We start from the raw sequence: 13,676 nt of genomic DNA on the forward strand, positions 1-13,676 counted from the left end.
CCCTCCCTCCCTTCCTTCCTGCCTCCCTCCCCTCCTTCCTTCCTCCCTCCCTCCCTCCCCCCTCCTTCCCTCCCAAGTGTGCACGTGTACAGGGGGCGGGGGGGGGGGGGGGGGGGGGGGGGAGAGAATCTTAAGCAGGCTCCACACCCAGCATGGAGCCCAATGCGGGGCTTGATCTCATGACCCCAGGATCATGACCCGAGTTGAAATCAAGAGTTGGACACTTAACCAACTGAGCCACCCAGGTGCTCCAGGAAAATCCTTTTTCATAGGAATAGCAATGGCAAATAATACAAGCCAGTATCGCCTTTTTCTTTCTTAATGAATTAGCAAAATGAATTCATTTAAACTTTTCTTGAGTACCTACTTTGTACAATTTCCTTAGTAAAACTAACACTGCCGCTGAACTGTATAACACTAAAATAGATTAGAGTGCATGTAGTTAGAGTAGTACTTATGTTGCAAATATTATATGTCTGTTACACAGGAAAGCAGTTAAATAGACAGTTGTAATGACTTCTGTAACCTGCTTACCTTGGTGAGGAACACTGAAGAGTGCCATCTTTATTCTCATCCCACGGTAAGTCATGCCCTTGTAAGGGTAAAGGAGCTATTTTTCCTTTGATATCATATGTCATACAATTAGATGCCTGGGGATGTAATGAGAAGACTCAATCTTTATTTTGCTTCAAAAATACATTATGAAAGCAGAAATAAAGCAAAATAGCAAATTTCAAAAAAGTCAAGGAAGCAGAGTGGGGATATCCCATAGGAAAAAGTGACTGATACAGGGCGCCTGGGTGGCTCAGCTGGTTAAGCGACTGCCTTCGGAGTCTTACAGGGTTATGGATAAGCATTTGGAGCACAATGTCATGAAAATGGACTTCGGCTTTAATTTATTTAGTTATCTAGAGAGCTAACTGTCTTCCTAAATCTCAAGCTAGTCATAGCCATCATTACTGAGGCCTTCTCAGGCTAGGCACTTTATGCCTATGCCTCCAATGAGCCTACATGTTAAGTAGTTTTTCTAGATGTGAAAATTCAGCTCTCAGAGGATAAGCGATTTGTCCTTGAGCTTTGAGTGGCAGGGCCCCATGTCAAACAGGTATTTATGGCTGAGATGGAAACCGACAATTCTCTACCCATATTCAGAAGAGAAGACAGAAGTTCAGTGTGATTATATTCTTTTATCCCCGAAATCTGTTTGACATTTTATTAAATACTTCTTTTTAAAAGGTTTTATTTATTCATGAGAGAGAGAGAAAGGGAGGGAGAGAGTGTACATGAGTGGGGGGTGAGGCAGAGGGAGAGGGAGAACCAGACTCCTGATCCCAGGACCCTGAGATCATGACCTGAGCTGAAGTCAGATGCTTAACCAAATGAGCCACCCAGGTGCCCCTGTGTTTGATATTTTAATAGACAAACTGTTTTTATAAACCATAAATTTAAAATAGGACACAAGTGTATGATTAATACACCCAAAATAAAAATAATATATGAAAATCAGACTTAAAGCTGTAATATTTTAAAAGAAATGACTGCTAACCACTCAAAACATAAACACTATAAAAAAAGAGCCTTATGGTCTAGAAAAAAGTAAAAGCAAATATAAGAGAATGATACCATCTATTCTTATATAATTTCCAATAATCAGTGGCAAATAAAAAAAAAAAATACAGGCACAGAAACTAAAAACTTCTGTATAGCTTTTCTGGCTCCTTCAGTGATCCAAGTCTATATCTTTGAAAGCAACATTTAAGGTATTTTATTCATTTATTCATCTCTCTAGCCAGCCAACCAACCATCTAGAAAAAGTGCTAGCATCAAATGATTTCCCAGACTGGGCAGGATCCATCTGGCCACTCAAAGAGAGCTACAGCCATGTATAAATAGGTAGTCCTTCTCTATACTGGCTACATTATCTGCAAGAAGTGTCACCAGAAGATTATTCAAGTCCAAACAGCTATATATATTTTATTAAGTTAAAGCAGCTATAATTCCAATGTGGCACACAAAGAGATCTCATTTTTATTACCTGCTTTGTGTTCTCTTCTGAATCTGTGAAGTTCTTGGTGTCAACTGTCTCAAAATCAGATTTAAAGCTGTAATATTTTAAAAAGGAGCAATTGTCAAGCCTTCAAAATACAAACACCCTGATAAGTTTACAGTCTTAAAAAACCTCTCACACATAAGAGATGAAATCCATCTATTCTTATAAAATGTGTAATTTCTAATTATATAATCAGGAAATAGACATGGTTTGGATTACACAGCTTATTTTTCCTTTTTTTTTTGAATAGCAGCTAGATTTCCACTGGATAGAATGGGACTAGGGAAATGGGAACTATTAATCCTCAAAAGCTGTCATACATACAATTAGAAAAGGATACCATATGCTTGCTTTCCTTACTTCTCCCCATTCCTTAATTCTTGGGATTAAATGAATGCAGAGTCATCTGATATTACTGTACCTCTTATCTATACCCAGAGAAAAGAATACTAGTCCTAAATTGTTTTTTTTGCTTTCTTAAAAATAACTAAAACCTAGGACCAGGTAAATAGTTGTTTAAATAACACCAGGAACAACAATCACAAATCAGTTAACACTTAATACTTTATAAGATTTGTTTGTTTCTTTAATCATTTGGCAAACTTTTACTGAATATTCATTATGTGTCAGGCACCATCAAATACGAAAATATTATTGAGGCAAATTATACTTAATTTCCAGAAATTATCCCACTTGGCTAAATTATTCCTGGGGAGTTGTTGCTATGTAAGAGTGGGTTTGAATATTTGCAGGAAGGGAACCCAGGGAGAGTCAGAGAAACAGTGTTTTTTTCCTTGATAGTCCATTGTTTTGCCGTTTTTAACACAAATCTATAGACATATTTACACAAATACTAGTTGATGACATATTTTAAGGATTCTCTGAAAGTATATTTAAAAGCATATACCATGTTTGAAACAATAAATTAAAACATGTAATATTCCTGTTTATAAGGAGCTTGACAAGTTTAATAACTACTTTTCAACAATTACTCAGGTAGTTCTAGTGATACATACAAAAGGAAAAGTCACATTAATCTCACCCAGTTCAAAAGGGCACTACCAGACCTTAAGTCTGACACATTAGGTACATGATATAAAATAAGAAATATTATTTAATTCTACAACACCCTGAAGGACTTACTACTGGCTGTGAATGTGCCATACCTGCTTAATTCAGTCTGGGTTTCAGCTTCTATCCGCTGGTCTGTAAAATCCTTTTTTCTTTTGGCAGGCGTATAGTATCGATAATGTGACAGGAAAGACTTTGCTTCTGTTTTTAAAGTGCGTGGAGTGAATGGCAAATGTCTGTTGGAAAAGAGTTCAGAATGTTTATCCAAAAGGTCCCCACTGGGTGCTTTTGAAATAACTAACTGAAACCGATGGGTATTTGGGAATGTGCTCTTGGGCCCTTTGCCGTATGAAGTTCCAGAGCATGCTCTCCTGGGCCCAGAGGCAGTGTAATCCATGTTGAACACGGAGGAACTGGAGTTTTTCTCGGTACCATTTGTGAGGACTTCATCAGATTTAGGTAGATTTAGGTGTAGTCTCTCTGAAGAAGTTACTGGTGACCTTGGTGACCTTGTAAAGGATGGAAATCCATTCACTTCTCCAATTAACACATCTTCATCTTGTGGTTCTCCTGAGGGCTAAGAACATTTGGCTTGATTGTCATCAATTATGTTTACAAATTCACCTAATTGGGAATCTCCACATTATACACCAAAAATAGTTGCCTTAGTGGGTTTAGAGATCATATATTCCTGAAGATGTTAGCACTATATATGAAGTTCTGTTCAAGGTTTTGAATTATTAATATATAAAAATATAATTCTAAATATAAGTAATAGCAATCATTTTTTTTAAAGATTTTATTTATTTATTTGAGACAGAATGAGAGAGAGAGAGAGCACATGAGAAGGGGGAGGGTCAGAGGGAGAAGCAGGCTCCCCGCCGAGCAGGGAGCCCGATGCAGGACTCGATCCCGGGACTCCAGGATCATGACCTGAGCCGAAGGCAGTCGCTTAACCGACTGAGCCACCCAGGCACCCCGCAATCATTTTTTTTTTAAAGATTTTATTTATTTGAGAGAGTGAGTAAGACAGAAAGTGGGAGAAAACACGAGTGGGAGGTAGGGGCCGAGGGAAAGAGAGAAGCAGACTCCCCACTGAGCAGGGAGCCCAAAGCGGGGCTCAATCCTAGCACCCTGGGATCACGACCTGAGCTGAAGCCACTTAGGTGCCCCAGCAATCATTTTTCTTTCTGAAACTAAAAAAAAATAATTACTAACATCTACCTACATTTATGGTCTTGAACTTGTGTACTGAGATCAGGTAGATCTCAGTTTTATCTGAAAATTTCCAAACCACTCTTGAACACCAATCCCCTTCTCAATCACACTGTTGGTGGTGGCAAAATGAAAAGGAACTTCTCAACTTCTCCTCATGAGTGGGGAAAGCTGAAAGGGAAGACGTTTTGGACTGCTCCATTTTTTTCTGGTTTAATTTTGGAAGAACCATTTCTACAGGGTATCCACAAAGTCTTAAAACATAGATAATATTTTATTCTTTTACAGATTAGATGCCCAAGATGCAATGAGTATGATTCTAGGCTTTATGGACACCTGTGTATCCTTTTTTTTTTTTTTTTAAAGATTTTATTTATTTGACAGAGAGAGACACAGTGAGAGAGGGAACACAAGTAGGGGGAATGGGAGAGGAAGAAGCGGGCTTCCTGCCGAGCAGGGAGCCCGATGCGGGGCTCGATCCCAGGACCCTGGGATCCTGACCTGAGCTGAAGGCAGACGCTTAACGAATGGAGCCACCCAGGCGTCCCAAAGGATACACCTGTGTATCCTTTAAAGGACTTTGAGGCACTTCATTAGGTAGAGGGAAGTTACATGGAAGTTACAGATTCTGAGGTGACATGGCTAGGAGTTAGCTGTTGCCTCTGCCCTCCAAGCTCATGGGGAGAGAAACAAGAGGAAGATGAACAAGTTGAGTAAGAATGGCTGAGTGCTTCCTGTGTGAAGCTTCCTTCTTGCCACTGAGTAGGATAAAAGAGGACAATTAAGAACTTCTATCACTGCTACTAGTAAGTTACTATGCTATGTATAAGGTATAGTTCTAAGTAATTTACATGCAAAACTCATTTAATCCTCACATCAATTTTTGGGTGGTGATGATACAAATACTACTTTTATTTCATAGATGAAGAAATTCAGGTGGTGCAAGGTCTCAGAGTCAGACCAGGCTGAGCCTATGCTCTTCATTACATCATATTGTCTATTATGAAGACGCATCTGAAAATTATATATTTTAGATTTTTTTTTAAGTAAACTCTACCCTCAATGTGGGGCTCAAACTTGACTCCAAGATCAAGAGCTACATGCTCTACTGACTGAGCCAGCCAGGTGTCCCTGTATTTTAGATTTTTTACACCATGAGGAATTTTAAACTGATTTTAACTCTTTTTCTGATGGTGAAACTGTCAGCTAATCTAAGTACTGATTCATCTAAGTAAGAAAAATGCAGATGACTTACTTAGACTGCATAGTGTAACTAAAGCCTAAAATAGGTCAAGTCACCTACCATTTCTTTTCCAAGTACTTTCTAAGCTGATCTCAAATACAAGGCAAAATTACTCAAGGCAAGGAAATATTTTGGCATTAAATTCTGAATCACTAGGGCACTTTTTTAATGATTTCAATATATTAGTTTTAAAAAGTGCTCCCAAACAAGACTCGTAGCTTATATACCACAAAAGTTTGGCTCCCGGGAGAAAAATTTCTAAGTAGGATCTGAAAAATCCTACAGGGTTATTAAATAATAATCACAGGAATTATTTACACTTAGAGGAACAGTACAAGCTGAGATCAGAGCAGGCAGAAATGTACAAGGCATTAGACTGCCTGTAAGAAAATTCTTTTTTTTAAGATTTTATTTATTTGCGAGAGAGAGAATGAGAGACAGAGAGCATGAGAGGGAGGAGGGTCAGAGGGAGAAGCAGACTCCCTGCTGAGCAGGGAGCCTGATGTGGGACTCGATCCCGGGACTCCAGGATCATGACCTGAGCCGAAGGCAGTCGCTTAACCAACTGAGCCACCCAGGCGCCCAGCCTGTAAGAAAATTCTTATCAGTAATGGTTATTTAATAAACAAAATAAAACACCAAAGTCTTTAAAGACAGAAATATACTCTCATCTATCTGAAATGGGCTGGAAAAATTGCTTTTGAATTGACTAAAAGCAAGAAACTTTCCTGTATTTTTATGTCTCATAATTCCTATCTTGTATCCTATACTGCTTCTTTCCTTGGAAACCAGTAGAACATAGTATGAAATCAATTGTATCAATCTGCTTTTTTTGAGATTATATTATTGTTTCCTATAGCTATGAATATCAGAAAGCTTGGATATAATTTTCACAGAAAATATGTAACATACTGGTAAATTCACCAAAATGTGAAAAACATAACTGTAAGGTTCTAAAATCAGAAAAGGGTTTATCAATTACATGTGAATGGAACAAAAATTCTGGTGGTAATTTGACCACTTTCACTTTCTTAAGTCAGCTTTACAGTTCAATGCAATTTGTTGTGAACTGTTTCTGTGATTTAAGAATTTATGTAAAGTGATAATGACTGCATAGTTTATATACTCGTAAGGTTTTCATGTCAAGAACACATCAAAGTTTATAATCAGAGAACTGAGTACTAAATCTTTTTCAGGGATAATGTCAGAAGAAATAGTATACAAAGATTTTTCCAACTGTCAGATTTTTAAAAATAATTAATTAATTAATTTTTAAAGGATTTTATTTATTTATTTGAGAGAGAGCATGAGCCCCATACAGGGCCCCATGCAGGGCTTGACCACAGGACCCTGAGACCATGGCCTGAGCCCAAAGGACACTCAACCAGAACCTCCTTCAACTGTCAGATTTTAAAGCAGCTGAGGAATCAATTCAATTGCAGAATAGGGTGGGTACAAATTATTTAAAAATTCAATTAACACTTGTTTTGCAAAAACGTTTCAAATTATATTTTATAAAAGAAATTGATACCTCTTGCTTTTCATGGTTTTATACTGCTTTAAAAATGTTTCATAGATTTAATTAGGAATATGGGTCACATCCACATATTCAATTAATCTTAATAGCATATAGTAAGTGCTATACCAGTGATGTGAGGGAATAATTGTGTGGAGGTTACAGGGTTCAGACTGGAAAGGTACTGGAGGCCCCTGAGATGAGTCAAAGTGTGAGAGAAAGAACAGCATGAGTGTATGGGCAATTATAAGAAAAGGTTTTTGATTATATGATCTCACGTATATAAAAGGCTAATATGCTCAGAGGCTAAAGTTAGCATTTCTTTCTTTTTTTTTTTTTAAGATTTTATTTATTTATTTAGCAGACAGAGAGAGAGCATAAGGAGGCAGAGCGGCAGGCAGAGGGAGAGAGAAGCAGACTCCCCGCCAAGCAGAGAGCCTGACATGGGGCTTGATCCCAGGACCCTGGGATCATGACCCAAGCTAAAGGCAGATGCTTAACCAACTGAGTCACCCAGGTGCCCCTAAAGTTAGCATTTTCTTTTTAATTGTAGCAAAGTTTTCAGTAAATGCAGATTATAATTAAGATAGGTGACTATTAACCATAAATCCTAATTACTGAAATATACCTAAAATAATAATTTGAATCTGAATTTGTATAAATATTTATCATCAAGGCTTATAAAACGTGTAGGCAAGTTTAAAAAAATATATAATACACACACATATAAAACATAAATGAACTACTTTATGGAGGCAGAATAGGTTACAGTGGCTAAAGGAAAAATGAAAGAAAACATCTTACATTCACAGATTTAATAATATATTTTTAACAAACTCCATTCTTATCCCCAAATATAATTATTAATTTATATTATGATAGAAAAATATTTTAAACTTTCAGTTAAAAAGTATAATCACTACGGGGCACCTGGCTGGCCTAGTCGGTAGAGCATGTGAGTCTTGATCTTGGGGTTGTGAGTTTGAGCCCCACATTGGGTACAGAGATTCATTAAAAATAAAATCTTTAGGGGCGCCTGGGTGGCTCAGTCGGTTAAGCGGCTGCCTTCAGCTCAGGTCATGATCCCAGGGTCTTGGGATCGAGCCCCACGTCAGGCTCAGTGGAGAGCATGGTTCTTCCTCTCCCTGTCCCTGCTGTTCTGCCTACTTGTGCTCTCTCTCTCTGTCAAATAAATAAATAAAATCTTAAAAAAAAATAAAATATTTAGGGACACCCGGGTGGCTCAGTTGGTTAAGTATCTACCTTTAGCTTCAGGTCCTGGGACCGAGTCCCACATCGAGCTCCTTGCTCAGGGGGAGCCTGCTTCTCCCTCTGCCTGCCGCTCCCCCGCCTTGTGTGCTCTCTTTCTCTCTCTCTCTCTCTGACAAATAAAAAAAATCTTTAAAAAAAATCTTAAAAAAACAAAACAAAACAAAACCCAAACTTTAGGACCTACCTAAAACATTAGGATTAAAAAATGGAAAAAGATATACCAAGGGAGTACTAATCAAAAGAAAACTGGTTTAACTATATCACTATCAGGAAACACTTTAATACAAAAAAAAATTAGGATAAAGAATCTCAAAGCAGTGACAATAGGTTTGAGTCACCAAGAAAATATATTATCTCTAAATCTGTATTTATAAAATAATAATATAGACTCAAAATCTACAAAACAAAAATTGGTAGTACTAACTTTTAGAGAAATAGCTAAATACATAATCATGTGGAAGATTTCTCTTAATAAATGATAGCTTGATCAGAAAAAAAATTAGTAAGATTTGAATATATATGAAGTTTAATCTAATGAATACATTGTATTAAATACTGTACACAACAACTATAGTATATTTTCTTTCCAAACACATAATGACACAGTGCATTTTAAGAAATTTGTCTACCTACTGGGCCATAAAGCAAATTTCTCAACAAATTTCAAGAAATTAGCATCATATAAATCTATGATTAGGCTAGAAATCTGGAACAAGAGAAAACTCCTAGGGAAAAAAATACACACAGAGATTAAGAAATACTTCTAAATGACTCTTGGGTTAAAAAAGAGATTATAATGGAAAATACTCTGAATTGAATCATAATAAAAATACCATATAACAAATCTTGTGGGATACAGCTAAAGCAGCATGTGGAGGAAAATTTATAACCTTTAAATATGCTTATACTGTCCAGAAGTGAGGCTGAAAATAAGCTAAGCAAAAGTAGGAAAGTAAGACAAAATAAACCCAAAGAAAACCAAAAGGGGAAAAGAAAGATAAGAGCAGACATTAAAAAACAGAAAACAAAATACAAGAGAAGATTAATGAAGTAAAACAAAATGCTCTTTAAAAAGGTTAAAAAAAAAAAAAACCTGACAAATCTCTGGTGAGGAAAAAATCAAAGAGGGGCGCCTGGGTGGCTCAGTTGGTTGGGCGACTGCCTTCGGCTCAGGTCATGATCCTGGAGTCCCTGGATCGAGTCCCACATCGGGCTCCCTGCTCAGTGGGGAGTCTGCTTCTCCCTCTGACCCTCCCCTCTCTCATGTACTCTCTCTCTCTCTCATTCTCTCTCTCAAATAAACAAATAAAATCTTTAAAAAAAAAATCAAAGAAAGAAGAACAAAGGCACAAACAACATGAGGAATAAAAAGGGGGAAATAATACACATTCAGGAGAGATTAAGACAGATTACATTTAAGTAAATCTATGCCAAAAATTTGAAAATTTAGATGAAATGGACAATTTCCAACATAAATATAACTTTAAAAAATAGTCCTATAATGATTCAAAAAATGGAATTAGTAGTCAAAAATCTTCTAACAAAGAAAACTCTAGGCCCAGATAATTTTAATGTTGAGCCATCGAATTCAAGGAATAAATAATTCCAAACTTATATAAACTATTCCAGAGCGTGGAAAAAGAGTAAACAGCACCAAATTTATTTTATGAGGCTAGTGTAACCATACACAGAGTAGAGGAAAAGGAAAATGACAGGTCAATATCAATAATGGCAGTAGATGCTAAAATCCTAAACAAAGTATTAGTAACTTATCCAGCAATGTATAAAAAAGGTATTGCATTATGACAAGGTTGTGTTTATACTGGGAATGCAAAGTTGTTTTAACATTAGAAATTTGACTATAGGGCGCTGGGTGGCTCAGTTGGTTAAGCGACTGCCTTTGGCTCAGGTCATGATCCTGAAGTCCCTGGATCAAGTCCCGCATTGGGCTCCCTGTTCGGCAGGGAGTCTGCTTCTCCCTCTGACCCTAACCCCTCTCATGTGCTCTCTCTCATTCTCTCTCTCTCAAATAAATAAAAATAAAATCTTTAAAAAAAAAATACTTAAAAAAAAAAAGAAACTTGACTTTAATTCACAACATACACAGATTAAAAAGAAAAATGATACCATCTTTTCAAAAAAATGCAGAAAAAGCATTTTATAAAATTCACATCCATTCATGAGAAAGGAAAAACAAATCCTCTTAGCGAACTAGGAATAAGAAAATAAGAGAACGTCCTCAATCAGATGTTAAAGGGTATCACAAAACACCAAGAGCAGGAGTCAGTAAACTATAGCCTGGAGGCCAATCTGGCCTACTGTCTTTCTTAATAGTTTTACTGGAACACAGCTATGCCCATTCATTTACATCTTGTCTGTGGCTACTGCCCAAGGGCACAAGAATTGTGAGAGACTGTGGGGCCTGAAAAGCTTAAAATATTTACTACCTGGCTCTTTAAACGAGAAGGTTACTGATTCTGACCTACAGTAAACATTCTACCACAAAGTCAGGTTGTGCCACTAATGAAATATCTTAGAAACATCTGCTTTTAACAGGTAAAAATACTATCTTACCTTTTGTAGAGTGTTAAATAGTGACTTGGAATTATTTTTAGAATTGGCCTGCATTGCTGTTTTATTTAATTTCAAATCCCTTTCACCTCGTGCTAATTCCTTTTTGAGTTTCTCTCTTCGTTGTTGGTCTGCATCTGATGGGGAAAACAAATCTTTTAAAATAAAGAAAACAGAAAAATTAAGGTTTTGGTCTTGGAAGCCTAATAAAGAACACATTTTTTTTCTTGCTAAAAATGTTTACACTATTGATATATAAATAAAAATCCACATACTTTTCTGTATAAAGAGAAGCTAACAAATATTTTTTTTTTTTTTTTTTTTTTTTAAAGATTTTATTTATTTATTTGACAGAGAGAGACATAGCGAGAGCAGGAACACAAGCCGGGGGAGTGGGAGAGGGAGAAGCAGGCTTCCCGCCGAGCAGGGAGCCCGATGCGGGACTCGATCCCAGGACCCTGGGATCATGACCTGAGCCGAAGGCAGACGCTTAACGACTGAGCCACCCAGGCGCCCCGAAGCTAACAAATATTTAATTTACAGAAACTTTAAGTGCATTATTTAAAGAGCGTAAACAAGATGTGACAAATTGGCTAAGCCTAAGAGCTCAAAAAAGCAATTCCTAGCAGATATTCAGAGATACTGAAGGTGGAAAATGCTTGATGTGTTTTTTGTGACTCTGTCATCACCAAATGCAGAGTCTGAATTAGTCCATACACTCTCCCCCAAATGCAAATTATTGTCAGTAATATCACATGTCATTCAAATTTAAGTTTTACAGACTTTAAAAAGATAACATTTTCAATTAGGATAACTGATTTCTACTTCTCTTAACTGCTATTCATTTGGAAATGTAAATGAAAAAAGTGGTTTTGCACTTTAGAATACTTTAGGTCAGGTATTGAGTTATCAAAAATTTATCATTGTATGAAGGCTAAAAATGGTGAAATGAAACCTAGTCAAATTTCAAAGTTAAGAGGAGAGGAAAAGATGGTGGAGGAGTAGGGGACCCTATTCCAGCTGGTCCCCAGAATTGAGCTGGATATCTACCAGACCACTCTGAAAACCCACAAAATCAGCCTGAGATGTAAGAAGACAGATCTGGATCCCTACAAGCAGACTATCACAGGCGGTTGGTTTCGAGGTACGAAGCGGGAAGCCGTGATCCTGCAGGCAGATATCAGAGGATAAACGGAAGGGGGAGGGAGCCGTGGTGATCCTACACTGCTGGTGAGTGATAGCTTCCCGTGCTGGGGACAGGGCACAGACTCACAGACCAGTAGCGTGGGGAAAGGACTTTAGGGCAGCCCCCCAGACTGAAACCTGGAGCTGCGGGGCTGCGGGAGCAAATTTGGGGCAGCTGGCAGTTTTAGAAGCACAAAGGGCAGAGATGAGCCCCCGTGTCCGACCTGGAGGCGCGGACTGGGAGCGCTGCGGAGGGGTGCACAACCCAGGACGCTGCAGTTTATAGCACCACAGACAGAAATGGAGATAGTGTGGCCTGGAGAGCTCACTGAAGAACAGAGTGTGATCTCTCTGCTCTGAGGCAGAGGGTTGGAAACGATCTCTTCTGCTCTGACTCTCGGAAAAGACCTGGAAAGCCGCCAGGGAAAGCCACCAGAGAACAAAAGCCCCAAAAAACTGGTTTTCACTGAGCCCATCCCCTGCCACAGGGGCAAGGCAACGCTACCCAAACAGGGTTGCCTGAGTAACAGCGTGGCAGGCCCATCCCCCCATAAGACAGGCTGGGAGAATGAGAGGCCACCAACCCTAAGGTCCCTAGAAAACAGGTGCATCTTGCTTGGGTTCTGGTCAATAATTTGGACACTCTACATTCCCTCAACAGAATGACTAGGAGGAGGAACCCCCAAAATAGGAAAGACTCCTGTGACTTCTGCCACAGATTTACAAATGGATACAGAGATAACCAAGATGTCAGAGATGGAATTCAGGGTAGCAACTGTGAAGACAATAGCTAGAATGGAGAAATCAATTAATGGCAACATAGTCTCTAAGGGCAGAAATGAAAGCTGAACTGGCAGAACTTAAAAATGCTTCAATGAGATCCAATCTAATCGAGATAATCTAACAGCTAGGGTAAGCAAGGCAGAAGAAGGAATTAGTGATCTAGAAGACCAATTAATAGACAAGAAGGAAAAAAAGGAGGCCAGGGAAAACCAACTCAAAATCCATGAAAATAGAATCAGAAAAGTAAGTGACACTATGAAACGTTCCAATGTCAGAATTATTGGAATCCCTGAGGGGGTGGAAAGAGAGAGAGGACTAGAAGATATATTTGAGCAAATCGTAGCTGAGAACTTCCCTAATCTGGGGAATGAAACATTCATGTCCTAGAGGCAGAGAGGACCCCTCCAAGATCAAGGAAAACAGACCAATGCCCCGGCATGTAATAGTAAACTTGCAAATCTTAGAACCAAGGAAACCAGCTTAAGGGCAGTTAGGGGGAAGAGATTCCTTACGTACAGAGGAAGGAACATCAGAATAACGTCAGACCTATCCACAGAGACCTGTCAAGCCACAAAGGGCTGGCAAGACATATTTAGGGTACTAAACGAGAAGAACATACAGCCAAGAATACTTTATCTGGCAAGGCTGTCATTTAGGATGGATGGAGAGATGCAGAGCTTCCAAGACCAGCAGAAACGGAAAGAATATGTGACCACTAAGCCGGCCCTGCAAGAAATATTAAGGGGGGTTCTATAAAAGGAGAAAGACCC

General features: G+C 38.4%; 1 protein-coding gene across 2 annotated transcripts in view; it reads right to left on the minus strand.

The window, feature by feature from the left end:
• Positions 1-13,676, minus strand: part of SPATA7 (spermatogenesis associated 7) — a 45,768-nt gene that overhangs the window by 8,587 nt on the left and 23,505 nt on the right. For both annotated transcript variants that reach the window (XM_021679622.1, XM_044917915.1), the window contains 4 exons: positions 10,942-11,075; positions 3,217-3,698; positions 2,036-2,102; positions 535-650 (listed from right to left, as the gene is read on the minus strand). In XM_021679622.1, coding sequence (XP_021535297.1) covers positions 535-650; positions 2,036-2,102; positions 3,217-3,698; positions 10,942-11,075 — 799 coding nt within the window. The remainder of the gene's footprint in view (positions 1-534; positions 651-2,035; positions 2,103-3,216; positions 3,699-10,941; positions 11,076-13,676) is intronic.

The sequence above is a fragment of the Neomonachus schauinslandi genome, chromosome 9 (assembly GCF_002201575.2).
Source record: "Neomonachus schauinslandi chromosome 9, ASM220157v2, whole genome shotgun sequence".
NCBI classification, from domain to species: Eukaryota; Metazoa; Chordata; class Mammalia; order Carnivora; family Phocidae; genus Neomonachus; species Neomonachus schauinslandi.